This window comes from Ursus arctos, unplaced genomic scaffold (assembly GCF_023065955.2).
Source record: "Ursus arctos isolate Adak ecotype North America unplaced genomic scaffold, UrsArc2.0 scaffold_5, whole genome shotgun sequence".
Lineage (NCBI taxonomy): Eukaryota > Metazoa > Chordata > Mammalia > Carnivora > Ursidae > Ursus > Ursus arctos.
This window is the reverse complement of record NW_026623067.1, coordinates 80,471,011-80,485,260: the sequence shown is the minus strand read 5'-3', so window position 1 is coordinate 80,485,260 and position 14,250 is coordinate 80,471,011. Positions and strand designations below refer to the sequence as shown.

At 32.7% G+C, this 14,250-nt stretch overlaps 1 protein-coding gene across 1 annotated transcript in view; it reads left to right on the top strand.

Moving 5' to 3' along the window:
• The window catches only part of ST8SIA4 (ST8 alpha-N-acetyl-neuraminide alpha-2,8-sialyltransferase 4), a 92,866-nt gene that overhangs the window by 16,037 nt on the left and 62,579 nt on the right, over window positions 1-14,250 (top strand). The window contains 1 exon segment of the mRNA XM_026498560.4: window positions 594-851. Coding sequence (XP_026354345.1) covers window positions 594-851 — 258 coding nt within the window.

The window sequence follows — 14,250 nt, the reverse complement described above, 5'->3', positions numbered from 1 at the left end:
AATGGCAAGATTTCATTCTTTTTGATGGCTCAGTATCTATCTATCTATCTATCTATCTATATCACATCTTTTTTATTCATTTTTTATCTATTCATCAGTTGATGGACATTTGGGCTCTTTCCATTATTTGCCTATTGCTGACAGTGCTGCTATAAACATTGGGGTGTATGTGCCCCTTTGAATCAGTATTTTTGTATCCTTTGGGTAAATACCTAGTAGTGCAGTTGCTGGGCTGTAGGATAGTTCTATTTTTAACTTTTTGAGGAACCTCCATACTGTTTTCCACAGTGGCTGCACCAGAATAAACTAAGTTGTCATTTTCTTTTTTCACTCTATAAATATATATGTGTATATATATATATATATATATAATATTTATTTATCAAATCATTGAGAAACTATATGCAAATGAATTTTTAAAAACAAATTCAGTATCAATAGAATCTACTTAATTGGTTGGTTTAATTACCACCTGACAATTTAAGATTAGTAATGTACCAATTTACATTTTATCGTATGTTACTTTGTACATGATATCACCAGTTCTTGGATATGTTGTCATTAATGAAAAACTTTCTTGTATTTCAATATAGGAAGAACATTCTTCGTTTCCTAGATGCGGAAAGAGATGTCTCAGTGGTCAAGAGCAGTTTTAAGCCTGGTGATGTCATACACTATGTGCTAGACAGGCGCCGGACACTAAATATTTCTCAGGATCTTCACAGTCTCCTACCTGAAGTTTCACCAATGAAAAATCGCAGATTTAAGACCTGTGCAGTTGTTGGAAATTCTGGCATTCTGCTAGATAGCGAATGTGGAAAGGAGATTGACAATCACAATTTTGTAATAAGGTGAGCTTTCTTCTGTTCCTAAAGATTATAATTTCTTCGAAGATGTTTTACTGATGTATAGAAGGCTGACAGAAATGTGTAAGTCTAATATTACTATTAAGGATTATTGAAAGCTCAAATACGTTTTATGATGTGTTTTTCTGTGTAGTATCCAAATTTACATTTACCCCGGGATATAAAATTAAAATTACTGTATCATTTAAAGGAAAGGTGATCTTATTGTAGCAGTAAGCTTCACACCAGCTTTTTTTTTTTTTTCCAAATGACAGTTCTATCAGATTTAATACACAGGAAAATGACTTTTATTAATAGTTTTTCTTTATGTCCATTAATTTAATTTTAATTAATTCGTTCACTAATATAGTTAATAGTTAATTATTAGTTAATTAGTAGTTAATTTTTACATTAGTGAATGGAGTAATTCATTTAATCCACTTAATTGATTATATTTGTAACCCTTTTTATATACAATAAATTTTATTAATTTATTCATAGATTATGAACTTTTCTATGTAATGATGTAATAGATGTAAGTAATTTTACCCTTTTAATGACAATTATTTAGCAGATTCTAAGAATATAGCAGGTTTATAAAGCAAGTTTTTATAAAGTATATAAACAAGTTTACATTTGCTATCTTACACCAAATTGCCTGCATTATTCTTAATATGTGGTATGTGTGTATGTTAGTGTATTTTAGTTTTTGAGTTTTCTCACATAATTAAACATACCTGTTTTCCACTGATGGTCAGCAGATGTTTGATGAGTCATGTGTTTGGTTAACTTTAGATTAACTGAAAGAAACACAGCAATAGAAATGGGATTGTGATGACATCATAGATACTGGTTTTTCATTTCCAATTCATGCATCTGGACATATTTTTTGGCTTGTTTTAGTTCTTCAGGAAAATGTGCTGAATGAATGAAGTATGTATGTTGAAATATGAAATAGCTCAATGTAAAGATAGATAGGACAGTATACCGATTTGCTATGTTGATAACCTGAAGTCTTGAGGTTATGCTGGAATTCAGCCTGTAAAAGTATAGATCTTGTAAGAACTTTTTTGAAATATAGTCTTAAAAATAAATATAATTAATTATATAGGTATTAATCATAAATAGACAAAAATTTTTCATAAAACAGTAATAGCCATGAAAAATTATAATAGAACACTGTCAGCTGAATACATTTCATAATAATGAATATAACTACAAACATTTTACTTTATTATCTTATGTTTTCTCAATTGGATCCAGTATCAGAGATTGATTGTATATCAGTTGCGCCTTTAAAACCCTGAACTCTTAAATTGATTGGACTGAGTCAGGGGGAACTCTGTCAACATGTAGATATACAAACAAAATTGTGTCCAAAGAGAAGGTAAAAATATTCAATTAGGGAATGACAATGGAAATGGAGGTAATGAGCTCCAAACATTGAAGTCTATGTGAAGTATGGTTGTGAAGAAAAACTAAGGCTTCTAGAATTTCTGAAGAGACTAAAAATCAGAGGTCAGGAAAAATGAAGAAGTAAAGCTTTTACAGCAGAAGTGGAAATTGTTGCAATGTGAAGAGAATTTTCTATACAGGGTATACACGTGACTGACCTTGTTCTTACATCCCTCTAAGCTTTAACCCTGGAATCTATGTTACTTATTAGGTTCCCCCACACTTCTGATTCTGAAATTAAGACTGTAGTCTTAACACTTCTGTCAGTTCACATAATTACCACTTCTTTCTTGTAGTAAGAACGACTGAGACCTACTATTTTAGCAACGTTGAGTCTATAATACAGTATTATTAACTATAATCACTATATTGTGCATTATATCTCCAGAACTCTATTATCTGCCTGTTGTAAGTCACTTACTGGTGGTCACTTACTTGAGCATTTGCAAATGGTGAAGTGTTTTTAGGAATAGAACTTCAAGAGGTTATTTATCCTTTTCTAAACTATGATTATTTTTAAAACTTATTTAACAAGAACAAAATAATGACCAGTCCTTTAAGTTTATAACTGTATTATGGAGTTACCAAGAAGTATAAAAACTGAAGATAATCATCTTAATGAAGACATGAAAATTATCACCATAATTATTTTTGTTTTCTTTTCCTCCTATTTTTTATTAGCTTCCAAAAATTAAAGTTGGAATATTCTAGATTAAAGTATGTACTAGGGAAGTGTTTCTGTTTTAGTTTAGGATAAGGTTTCTGATTTTACAAGGAAAACTTTAGCAAGAGTCCACTTATGATTAGAAACAAATAATCTCTGCAGGAAAACCATCTCGGTTGTATAATTGCTATTTGGGGAGCTCATTCATTGGAGTCTCATGGACACAGTAGTTTTCAGTGACATATCATTATACCAAACTTCAATCCTTCCTAAAGCGCTTGTCTTTTTCATGGAGTTCTGTCTCATCATCTATGTGCTAACTACCTTTTCCTTCCTTCCCCAAGTATGTTTGGCCATTCACTATTGTGCACGTGTCTCTTTCACCCTAGAACACCATGAAGGACTTTTTCTTTAAGACTCAATCAGAGCCTCATTCCTTGCAATAGTTTCCCATCCATATCAAACACACACACACACACACACACACACACACACACACACACATTGTCATGCATTTCCTCTCCTAAAAGAGGTACTCCTTTAGTGGCAGTTTGTATCATCAATTAATAAATTAAATTAAATTAAATTAAATTAAATTAAATTAAATGCTGGTTTCAGTGGGATATTACACAAAATAAAAGCCCTGGTCAATATGATGTTTAAAGTAACAAAAAAAAAAAAAAAAAAAAAAGAAGAAGAAGAAAGAAAGAAAAAAGAAAGAAAAAGAAAAATAAGTTAAAGCCTAGTTTTGATTCCCTAATGACTGACTAAATACTGAATTTATTTGTAAAATCTATGTGTATGTATGCATATGTGTGTGTGTATTTATATATTCTTAAATAACAGGAAAATGTACTTAAATAACAGATTCCACAAGTGATGCCATATAGTATTTGTGTTTTTCTGACTTCACTCAGCATAATACCCTCAAGCTCAATCCACGTTGTCACAAGTGGCAGGAAAGGAATATTATTTTAATATTCTTTAGACCTACTTCTCTGGATATAGGCATTTTGAATTCTCTGAATCTGCTACCTTGAAACCAGAGGAAACTATGACTTCCTTTTACGTGCCTCTGCATTCACAGAGTTGGCACAGGCCAGGATCTCTACAGAAAGAATGTTCTGTGGGATGTATAATTTTATCTCCAATATTCTCTTTTCCCGTCTGGGATAAGCTTTTCTTCTCTTCCAATAAAATCTGTATCTCTGGCATTTTTAAGAAAAGAAAAAAAAAGTACAATTTTAGGCCTAATAATAGCTTTGTTTTATTCATTGATAGAAAAACATTCCAAATATTCAGTTGGCTACTGTTACACTTCTAACATCATTTTAATGATGTATGTAGCCCAAAGAAGGAAAAATATATGTGATCTTAAAATTGTGAAACGTTCCTTTTTACCAGTATTTATAGAACCAGGAAATTTAGAGGCCTCCACAAATGATTCTCTCAAATTCTTCTCCCATCCAAGTACCACATTAACTACAGTTCTACTCATTGAAACACATTCGTTTGGTATTATTGTTATTGTCATTTTTTTTTAAAGATTTTATTTATTTATTCGACAGAGATAGAGACAGCCAGCGAGAGAGGGAACACAAGCAGGGGGAGTGGGAGAGGAAGAAGCAGGCTCATAGCGGAGAAGCCTGATGTGGGGCTCGATCCCATAACGCTGGGATCACGCCCTAAGCCAAAGGCAGACGCTTAACCGCTGTGCCACCCAGGCGCCCCTGTTATTATCATTTAAAATGAAAATATGTTAAAAGATAAACATTAAATCATTTTCTCAAAAGTATTAGTAACTTACTACATTAGTTTATTCATACAACGAACCTTTATGAGTGCCAACCATGGGCCAGTCATGAGTGGAGCACAATTACAGAATGATTATCTTTACATTGCTTCTTGCAGGAGGCCTGTCTGTGTGGGGTCAGGAATAATCACTGAAACGAGAAGTCTCTAAAGACACATGGTAAATGTAAAATATTTGTCTGTGGCCAGCTCTATTATTTCAAATTATGCAGAATGATATCAAATATTTGAAAGGGAATATAAGGTATGCTCACTGTACTGAATGAGACTGTTCAAACTCAGAATTTTACATGAAGTCTTTGAAATGTTCCAGAAGAACTCTAGATAGGTAACTAACCTTTAGATGTCACACACAATACATTATAAGAAGATACTACAGAGCATTCCAAGGCATTAGTATAGTGCCGTGAACTGACAGCCCGACATACACTAACCAGAACATACCAAACAGCTACATACATTATAAAATTAGCTAAGCCATCAAACTCAGTCACTTTACAAAGTGTGGAATAATATTCAAGTCACTCTAAAGAGCATGGTGACTTCTACTAGAGTTGCATTGTAGGATAGTTGGACCCACATTTAGAGTTTACATACAATCTGTGGCATAGTCTGAATAGTACTTTCTCTGAGCCAAATTTAATTTCAATAGCTCTTTTTAATATCACATGAAGAGGAATAATGGTATCACTAGAATCTTCATCCCTAAGTCAAAAAATGGTAAGCATTAGAGAAATTATCCTATTGATATTAATTTCTATATTTTATATTTGGGAGGCTTGACATAGGCTAAATGTTGGAGAGAGAATCAGTGCTGCACAGGAAAAGCATGGTCCAGTATAGAGTTCAAGACTCCAAGCAGTGTTCATTGTAGATGATACTCGATGAAGTTGTATGCCTTTCTGTGGTTTAGTTTTCTAATTTAGAAACTGAGATTATTGTATAAACTATATCTTTTTACCTAAACTGTTACAATTTCCCTACTCACAGGGCCCACAGAGTGATAGAATTGCTCTACAAAGTCTATGCCTGTTTATTCCACATTTACATATCTAAAAGTATGCTGTAAAATTTTAAGAATCTGGAGTTTAGAAGACAGTATATATCATTTATATATCATCATAGACAAAGGAAAATAGGTTTAGAAAGCTACTTTGACACAATCTGTTTAAAGGTAGCTTTAAAAAATCTATTTTTTAACTGTGTGGTTGTAAATTTTAACAGTGTGTATCTTACATTAAGCAGTGAAAATTGTTTTGGATTTTGAAAAAAACAATATTTAAAGTGCTATTAAATTTTCCTGAAATTATTTTTCAATTTTTTCAGATAATTTACTCCCATGTGAATTTACAAAACAGTACGTTCTAATATTTGTGCTGTCTGTACTCAAGAATTTTATGAGCTTAGCAATAATGGTTTTCTAATGACAAAAAAATTCAGGTATTTCTTCATATTGATACTGACAGATGGTGGAGAACAAACCCTCATTGCATGTTCCGTAATCTTCTCACCCATCCCTACTGGTTTTTTATAGAAGAAGGACTATGTCCAGTCTGATCAAAGTAAATAGGGTCCCGCTCTGTGCTACCTTTGACATAATGTGGAAGCCTCTGCGGGCAGAGTTAATTAACAGTTGCAACCGTCGACTGTTATTTTTTGACCATCATATGCCGCTCCTCACTGCGCTTAACAGAGATACTAGGAATCGCGAGTTTGACTTAAGTGATTCAGAAATGGTTAACTAAGAGCTGTAAAACACTTTTTCTGTTCAGGCTAGTTGGAATTCCGAATTTAATTTTGTTCATTTATTCCTTTCTTCGTACCTCTTTCTTCTCTGTTTTATATTGTGCCGTCTTCCCTCCAACCTAGATCACTATCTTCTATTTGCTTGGTTTCTCCTTTGTTGGTCATCATCCTTAGTTTCTGCCATGCTTAACCAACTCCTTCCTAATTTCCTCTTGGTTCATATTTTTTTTTTCTAAAAATATAAAGCTAGCAATGAGAGGTCAATTAAAATTATCTATCTACCTTTATTTGTACATATATTTATATAAGTAAATCTGGCTATTCAAATTATAGTTCTAAACTCCAATGTTGTCATCACGTGGAAGCTTGTTAGAAATACAGAATCTCAGAACTTGTACCAGACCTGCTGAATCAGAATGTGCATTAGACTATGGACTCTGAGAACCAAACTGAGGGCTTCAGAGGGGAGGGGGGTGGGGGGAATGGGATAGACTGGTGATGGGTAGTAAGGAGGGCACATATTGCATGGTGCACTGGGTGTTATATGCAACTAATGAATCATCGAACTTTACATCAGGAACCAGGGATGTACTGTATGGTGACTAACATAATAAAAAAACATTTAAAAAAAATTTAAAAATGTGCATTTGATCACAGTGCTCAGGTGATTCTTAATGTGTATTAAGGTTGGAAATGTATTGAACATCTCAGTATACATGGACACTAAGCTCTAGGCAAGCTGGAATTCCCAATATGTTTAATTTATTTAGCCTGTATCTTCAGGATCTAACGCCAAAATTGTTATGTTGAGGTATATGCTGTTTATTTACGGCATTTAAGAGTTAACGTAGGACTTAAGAAAAATGTGGTTTGTGTTCATGTATTATTGTACACTCTATTTCAAAATTAATATGTAAGAGGAGTCATATATAAGTAAAGGTCATTTATCCTTACAATTAAAAAGAAAATACCGAAATCTGAAGAGTCATATAGTGAAATGCCCTAGATATTGGGGGGTCAAAAAGCTGGGTTCCTGATAATTAATAGAAGCATAATATTGGACACCTATCTAAACATCATTATGTCCACTGCCCAATGATGATAATAATATAGGCCTATTATTTCAAAATGTTAGTCTAAGTATCAGTTGGGAAATATAATAAAGAAATGCATAAACTGTAAAGCTTAGTGGTGAATGATACTAAAGCACATCTTGTCTAATTTAAATGTTGTAGTAAAAAATTAAATTTGTCACTGCATTTCCTATAGCAATGGCCATTGACTAGAAATGCAAATTCTCATTGTCTGAAATAAATAAGAAGATACACTTTCCCCAAATTTAATCAAATATGTACACAGTTAACACTGAATAACATAAAGAAAATATGGAATGCAAAGAGACAGGAACACTTCTCAGATAGGAGTGTCTGTAAAATCTGAGTGTATAATATTAGGAATAATTGTAGTGAAGATATATACTTCTTCAGGAAACTAAAGCAATAAGATAAAAATTTTTTACTTTATAATGATCTAGCTTCCTAAGAGAAGGGGTAGTACGTTTCAAAAAAGAAAAAGATGGAGGAATTGACTTCCCTTGACTGATACAATGCATTTTTATAACTCAATCAATTCTTGATTCTCCATTAGTGGGTAATTTATGGCAAACTTTAAATCATCCTCTCTACCTTCTATGAATGCTAATTCTTATAGCAAAATAGGCTCTTTTCTGGGAAAGAAAAAATATTTCTGCTTTTCTGTGTGTTCATGAAAATGGCCTTAATTCTTTCTGCTCTACGCTCGCAGAGATATGTTTGTCCTTAAGTGTGTTAACTACAAACAGTTAAGTTTCTGGTAGTGAGCCAGGTCCAAGGCATTAGAAAGATTTTTAAAAATTTGTTTTAATTAAAATAACCACTTAATATTTTAGGGATAGTTCTACTACATATGCAATATTCACTCCATTTAATTTCTACCATATTTTTACTTAATATTTTATTCATATTTTGGATTTATGAAATTTTATAGCTTATATAAAACTAATTACCTTTGTGATTTCTATTGATTTTAATCATAAAATTTATGTTCTAAGTAAAAAATCAGAATTCCCATTTTATTATAATTATTTATGATTTTTTATGATTTTTAAAATTTAACTTAAAACCAAATATGGACGTTATTATGGATTGTGATCTGAAGTGAAGCTCTAACTTTTTTCCCCCAACCATATAATTCCTTGGATAACAAGATTTTATCTAGAAGAGATAATTTTTTTACAGTGATGAACTTTTAAATTTTAAAACATTGTCTTAAAATGCTTACCCCATTCTCTAAAAACGCATTATTTTAAACAGATACAATTTCTCATCTATCAATCTAGCAAGGATTTTCAAAACTCTTAAAATTAAGTGCAAAGTTGTGTTGATATTGGCACTCCTATGAAATGCTTTCAAAAATGTAAATTGATAACAACTATTCCAAAAATCGGGTTGATAATGTCTACCAAACCTCACAAATAGTGTATTCCTTTATTCACTATTTCCAGTTCTAGGAATCTGTCCAAACACAGACAATTGCTTATGTATCAAGGCATTTTATTAAGCATGACAAAAAACCCTAAGTAAATCATCTAGATGATTTGTCATTCAACAAATGCAAAAGAGGAATTTAAGGCAAAGAGACCAGTAAGCATAAAGACAAATAATTTCCATGGTCTTGGGATAGATAGAGTTTGGGACCACTCTACTATTAGGTTCATAATAAGAAACAATGTGGAAGAGGAAATGTCAAGGTATGTTGGAATTACATGATGAAGGATCATTAAACCCTGTTAAGGATTTACATAGTATCCTATAGTCCAAGAAAGGCTCTTAGAGTTTGTTGGTTTGTTTGTTCTTGTTGGGGTTTTATTGTTATTCTAAGCAGAAGGGGAATATACTTAGAGGCATAGAAGCATAAGCACATTAACAGATAAAAGGACTATGATAAAATGAAAAAGATAAAAAAAATCAAAGATAAAAAAGAGGAAGAGCACACAATAAGGAAGATACTAGAGGTGGCAAAATGTGATGAAATCCATCAGAGCAAGATGATAAACCAAGCTTAGATGCTATGATTCATATTAATGTAAAATGTTGTGGAGATTAATTTCCTGACATCAATTGTGCATTAGAAAATGGGCAGTTAATCAGTCCTTCCACAGATTCTTTCTAAATAAGGTCTTCGGTTTTGGATTTAAAGTATTTGTTATTTTTCAACAAACTCCTCTGTAAATAGATATAGGCCCAAAATATCTATTCCAAAATTAAATAAAAACTTTTCAGTACCTATTGCTTCAAGTGATAAATAGCATAGCTTTGATCTTTCTTACAATTTATTCATTAACTCCTTTGTCCACCTACTTATCAGGAATTGGAGATACAAAAATGAAAAGCAAGTCTCTAAGTTTGAGATGATCATGGTCTAGTGAAGGAGATAAAGTAATGACTAATAATGTGCAAATTGCTTTATTAGAGTTATACAGAGAAGGAAGCACTGGTAATGAGGCAGACAGGAGACATAAGCTAGATGCTCAAGGATGATTTCCTGAGAAAAGCAGCACTTGAGTTGACTGAGAAGGTAAATATAGATAGGAGGGAAAAGAGAGCACGACCAAGTCCAAACTGGATCTGTTATGCACAAAGGGCCCTGAGCATGGAAGAAAGTGGCTTTTCCAGGCCTGCAGATGGTTTCAGCATGCTGGAAGAGAATGGTTGCATGGGTCAATAGAAGCAGATGAGGCCTGGAGAAGGGGGCTAAGAGATAGGTAACACAGGATCCATGGTACCTTGCTAATGATATTGGCTTCATTTTGCAGGTAGTTCATAAAGCCACTCAGTGGAGGAATGACATCATGAAATTTAAATTTCAGTAAGATTTCTAGGTGATCGATAAATTAGAGAGGGATAAAAATGGTACTACTGAAAGCAGTTTAAAGGTGGAGATAATGAGGGGCAAAGTAAGATAGTGACAGCAGGGATAGAGTAAAAGACAAATTAAGAAAATAAAGGAATTATATGAATTGTATAATAGATGGAAAAGGCAAATGATAATAAACACGAATGTGCTACATTTTAAAATGTGACATTTTTTGGATGACAGAAAATGAATCTTGAAGAAACCTGATTCCCACTGGTTCCTCTGAGTGAGTTAGGCTTAGGTTAACAAACTATTTTTTCATAGAACGGAGAGTTGGAGTGACTTTCCGAGTATACACAGTAAGTTAGGGAAGGAAGCAACAATAGAGCTTTTTCCTCTCCTTCTCAAAGTTTAATATTTTATTTTTAAATAAAGATCAGAAACACTTGTATTTTTCAATTAGAAATAATAGTTTGTGCTGTATTAGATCAAGAGGTTTTTAGTTGTATGTTTACTCTGAAATATGAAGACCAGTGAGAGATTGTATTTATTAGGGTACATTTCAAATTCTGATGACTTAGCATGTAAAACAGAATAGGAATACCATTATAATGTCTGATATTTCCACACGGCACCAGCCATTCTTCAAAGTAGGATAAAAAAACAACTAATAAAAACACACACACAGATAATAGTAACTATGTGAGGTGATGGATATGTTAATAATCCTTGTTAACAATCCTTGTAAAATAATATATACATATATTATGTATCTGTATATCTATATCTGTATCTATCTATATCTATATATACCAAATCATCGTGTTGTATACCTTCAACCTACACGATATTATGTGTCAACTATATCTTAATAAAATCGGAAAAAACAATTAAAAGTCAAGAAATACAAAATAAAATAAACACTGACTTTATAGTGTTGAGCAGTTTCTCCAGTTGTGATTTACAGATCATCTTGTGGGAAATTCTCTTCCTTTAACATTTACTTATTGGGGGACCCAAGTGGCTCAGTCAGTTAAGTGTCCGACTCTTGATTTTGGCTCAAGTCATGATCTTGGGGTCCTGGGATTAAGCCCTGTGCCGCTGAGGGTGGAGTCTACTTGAGATTCTCCCTCTCCTTCTGCCTCTCCTCCCACTCTCCTCCTCTCTCAAATAAATGAATAAAATCTTTAGAAAAATATCTACTTATTGTGTGCCAAAACAATGCCGAAATATTCTAAGGCCAGATAAGCGAGGGGGAGACTGAGACCCTTTCTTTCAACACCTGAAGTGAGATAAATCTTTAAATTAGGTAGCTCTGATTTCAAGTTCCAGCTTTTCCATTTAATATATATATTCAATCTTAAGTGATTTATTTACTTCTCCAAGCCATAGTTTCTTCACATTTAATATGAAGAAAATAATCCTTACCTTCTATTTTTTTGTGGGTATAGAAATAAAATGAGATGTGTTAAACTGACTAGTATAAACCCAAGTACAAATTATTTATTCAATAAGTGTAAATCCTTCTTCCTTCTGATGGCTTAGGATTAATATATTTGTAGTATATTCATGGCGTGAAAATTATATCTGTGACCTAGGTACACAGAAGATGTAAATATTTGCAGTTAAATGGTCATTGTTGCTAAGCAGTTATGTTTTCTCCCATGAAGTATAATTGAAATAATACTTATTTGAGAGTTCCGAAACCTGGATCCTCCTGCTGACATTGGCACTAAATATAGCTGTGTGACTTTGAACAAGTAATGTAAATCACTTGGGGTTTCAGGTTCCCAATATGCCAAACGAGGCAGTTGAAGTAGATGGTCTCATAAATTTCTTTCTGGCTCTGAAACTCTATGACTCTATTTTCTTATGATTCAGTAGACACCTTTGGAATAGGTCCTGTCAACTTGCACTGTCGTTTCAATTTTTTTCCTTCTGGTTGCCATGTTTTGTGAATAAATTTCCTTCTCATCAGTCAATTTGTAGAAATAACATTTTCTACTTAATATTGCATCCTTAATCTGGCTTTTGTTTCCTTTGGTCCAGGAGTGTTGCCTCTCCTCTTGATGTATGCAAGCAAATGTTAAGCCTCAAAATCAGGAGAAGAGTATCATTTCTTAGCAAAGGAAAAACAAAACTAAGTTTTAATGATTCATGTGGATTTTTGTAAATGTGATGAGGTCAGGGCCTTGGGAAGGCATGGTACATAGAGAGTAAATAAAGAAGAACCTGTAAATACAAGAATTATCAAAAGGGAGAGAAGTTGTTTTACATCAACATCATTTAGTATAGTTTTGGGGAAAGGACCCTGACATTTTTCTAAGAGATAAGACCTTCCACTTCCCATATCTACTTTACTGGCATCCACCGAAATTCTTGGAACCACAGAATACAATCTTTTCAGTATATTGACTTAGGACGTTACTGGAAATATTTTTTTAGAATATTCGCAGTCAATATGGTACCAAATGTTAACAGTGATTATCTTTTAGAGGGAGACTTAAAAGTGTTTTATGTTCGAATTACCTTAACTTCTGTTTTTGGTAATGATAGTGTGTGTGTTTGTATGTGTATGCATTTTCCCACTCAGTGAACACAAATACTGTTTTTAAATTGGGAACAAAACTGATTTTACTTTAAATAAAATAAAAGAAATATGTTAAGAATCTGGAATATAGATGGGAAAGGTGATATACTGGGAATTTGAAGAGTTGGACTCATGTTTTAGTAATACTACCTGAGTGAATTTGAGCATGAAATACATATATATGTATATGTATTTTTTAAACAATACATAAAATCTCAAGTTAATAGAGTTTTGTAGTCTGTAGATTTGAGTATTTTCTCATTAGTGACAAGCATAATGTGTGTGTGTATGTGTGTGTGTTTGAGAGAGAGAGAATATGTATTTTGGATATCAAAATCATTTGAAACTTTGGTATTGTGCAGTAAATTTTGGATTCATGTTGTTTTGTTTTATTTACTTCATTTTATATTGGACCTACCTATTATTTTATTTATTTATTTATTTGGTGTATAGTTGACACATAATGCTACATTAATTTCAGGTGTTCGACATAGTGATTCAACAAGTTTATACATTATGCTATATTCACTACAAGTGTGGCTACCGTCTGTTGAATGCAGTGTTTTAGATTCAAAGTTGGGTTTAAATCCCAACTTGAAGAGGTGTAAACTGAAGGTTTTTTCCCCCTTATTTGTAAAACATGTTTACAGATAACTCACTTATATGAATGTTCTTTAAAATTCTAATAACTTAGATATCAATGGTATGTGATGAAAAGTAGTAACTGATAGCTCTTATTATATTTAATGAATTATATGGATGATCAGACTGAACAACATGGTCTTGAGTCAAAAGCATGGTGACCTAATAAAGACTGAGAATGATTTTTTTACCATGACTCATAATGTGTTCAGGAAAGAAGTTCAAAATTAGAGTCCCATAATTATTTTTTGAGTACTAGTGTCATCTTTGGCGTAAATGTATGACTCTTAAATATGATTATTAAAAAAATAAAAGCAGTTATTTGAAGTTTAAAAGTTAAAAACAGTAGTTCCATTAATTTGTTGTCACATGATTTCAACAAGTATTGTTTTATTCAACAAATAATTACCACGCAGCCACTAGATGCCAAATCCTGAGGGACTGCAGTAGATATTAGGGAAATAAAGATACATTACATGGTCTATTCTGTTTGGAATTTGCAGTCTGATGGAGGAGATAGACCTAGAGGGGAGTAAGAAAATAGCTACAGTTGCTGTAATCATAGCGCTAAGAACAAAGCATTGCAGCCAGTGAGACAGAGG